The 1,993-nt window shown below is 52.4% G+C and overlaps 1 protein-coding gene across 1 annotated transcript; it reads right to left on the reverse strand.

Annotated features, from left to right (window-relative positions):
* Positions 1-326: 326 nt before the first annotated feature.
* On the reverse strand, positions 327-1,133 carry LOC124805433. Its single transcript, XM_047265995.1, has one exon. It carries the CDS (start codon positions 1,131-1,133, stop codon positions 327-329), a length of 807 nt encoding a protein of 268 aa, XP_047121951.1.
* Positions 1,134-1,993: the final 860 nt, after the last annotated feature.

Below are 1,993 nucleotides of genomic sequence, written 5' to 3' on the forward strand. Positions count from 1 at the left end.
ATTTCGGCCTCCCCTCGTAAAACGGTGTTGGCTCTGCTGCCAACCCAAAACTGAAACCTCAGCAGTTAAGTTCCATAGTGCCCAGAGCCATGTCGTATTTAAAATATACTATTAGACACATTGTCTAATGGTCAATATGTCTGGTAAAAGCCTACTGCTTTGTTTTATCACCGAGTATACCATCTTCAGTCAAGATGAGTAGAGTCAGATGAGTCTAATGGCGGTACTGAGTTTAAAGAAAAATCCGTCTAGTTTCGTGGCAACGAGTGTAGAATGCAGATTACAGCAGTAGACAACAAGAGGAAGAAGGCCAACATAGGTTATACTCACTTTATGACGTCTTTGTGGTGCTCCACGCACTCACACAGTTCTCTCCATGCGGAATCTTCCTCTGTTCCCTCGTCCCTGGTGCCTGCTGGTGACTCACTTACATGTCCGTTACGGTAGATGTCCTCCCGAATTTGGGTGATCCTGACGTTGAGGACTTCCAACTGGGCAGCAACGTGGATGATGAGGCACGCGAAGAAGAGGTCGATGCACATGGCGGCGAAGTGCGAGTACTGCATGCTGAAGTACTGCAGCACGGAGAGCAGCTCGTAGATGGGGGTGACGGAATCGCTGCCCGTGTACCACGCCGTGGCGGGCAGCTCGCGCTCCGGCGGGCCGACGCCGAAGGCTCGGATGACGGACGGCGTGATGGCGAAGACGACAGGCAGCCAGCCGCCGATGAGGGCCATGTGCACCGTGATCCTCGTGGCCGACCTGTACGACCTGGCCAGGACGGCCGCTATGCGCGGGTTCCCCAGCGCGCTCTGCTCGCGCCTGCGGTCGTCGATGTTGCGCACGATCTTGAAGACGTCCTCCTGCCTGACGACGAAGATGATGAACTTGATGATGCCCAGGATGGTCGTGACCAGGAGGCACACGTCCTCGATCACCTTGTTGGCGTCACCCCAGAAGTAGAACACCCCCTGCACCTGGCCGTAGAGGAAGCTGAACTGCGTGAAGAGCACCCAGATCCGGTACAGGGTGAAGCCGGGAACCCCGGGTGGCCGCCAGGAGCCGCCGAGGGCCAGCACGCGGGCCACCAGCCACAGGGCCGTGTCTGACCAGGGAATGTCCTTGTCCTTCATATCCGTTGCCTCACGCTGCAAGAAAACGGAGACACGTTCAAAATGTTTCTACATTACTGGTCATAAAAAGGAGACATCCGCAGTACCAAAGATGATCCGATTCTAACGCACTTGAATTCTAAAGCAGACACATGATTATATCAACGGCTGACCGACGGATTCAGTGTCACCTGGTAACGTTTTGTGTACGTGAAGCAATAAGAAAAGCATACAGTGTGCTCCACAATTCCTCTCCACAATTCCTGTACTTCTAATACATATAGAGAGGGCTGAGTAGACAGTACGTTATAACCTTCTGCTTAATACCCTACCGGCCATTAAAATTGCTACACCACGAAGATGACGTGCTACAGACGCGAAATTTAACCGACAGCAAGAAGATGCTGTGATATGCAAATGGTTACCTTTTCACAGCATTCGCACAGGTTGGCGCCGGTGGTGACACCTACAACGTGCTGACATGAGGAAAGTTTTCTAACGATTTCTCATACACAAACAGCAGTTGACCGGCGTTGCCTGGTAAAACGTTGTTGTGATGCCTCGTGTAAGCAGAAGAAATGCGTGCCATCACTTTTCCGACTTTGATAAAGGTCGGATTGTAGCCTATCGCGATTGCGGTTTATCGTATAGCGACTTTACGGCTCGCGTTGGTCGAGATCCAATGGCTGTTAGCAGAATAAGAATCGGTGGGTTCAGGAGGGTATACGGAACGCCGTGCTGGATCCCAACGGCCTCGTATCACTAGCAGTCGAGACGACAAGTATCTTATCTGGACGGCTGTAACGGATCGTGCAGCCACGTCTCGACCCCTGAGTCAACAGATGGGGACGTTTGCGAGACAACAACCATCCGCACGAACA

The sequence above is a fragment of the Schistocerca piceifrons genome, chromosome 7, assembly GCF_021461385.2.
Source record: "Schistocerca piceifrons isolate TAMUIC-IGC-003096 chromosome 7, iqSchPice1.1, whole genome shotgun sequence".
Lineage (NCBI taxonomy): Eukaryota > Metazoa > Arthropoda > Insecta > Orthoptera > Acrididae > Schistocerca > Schistocerca piceifrons.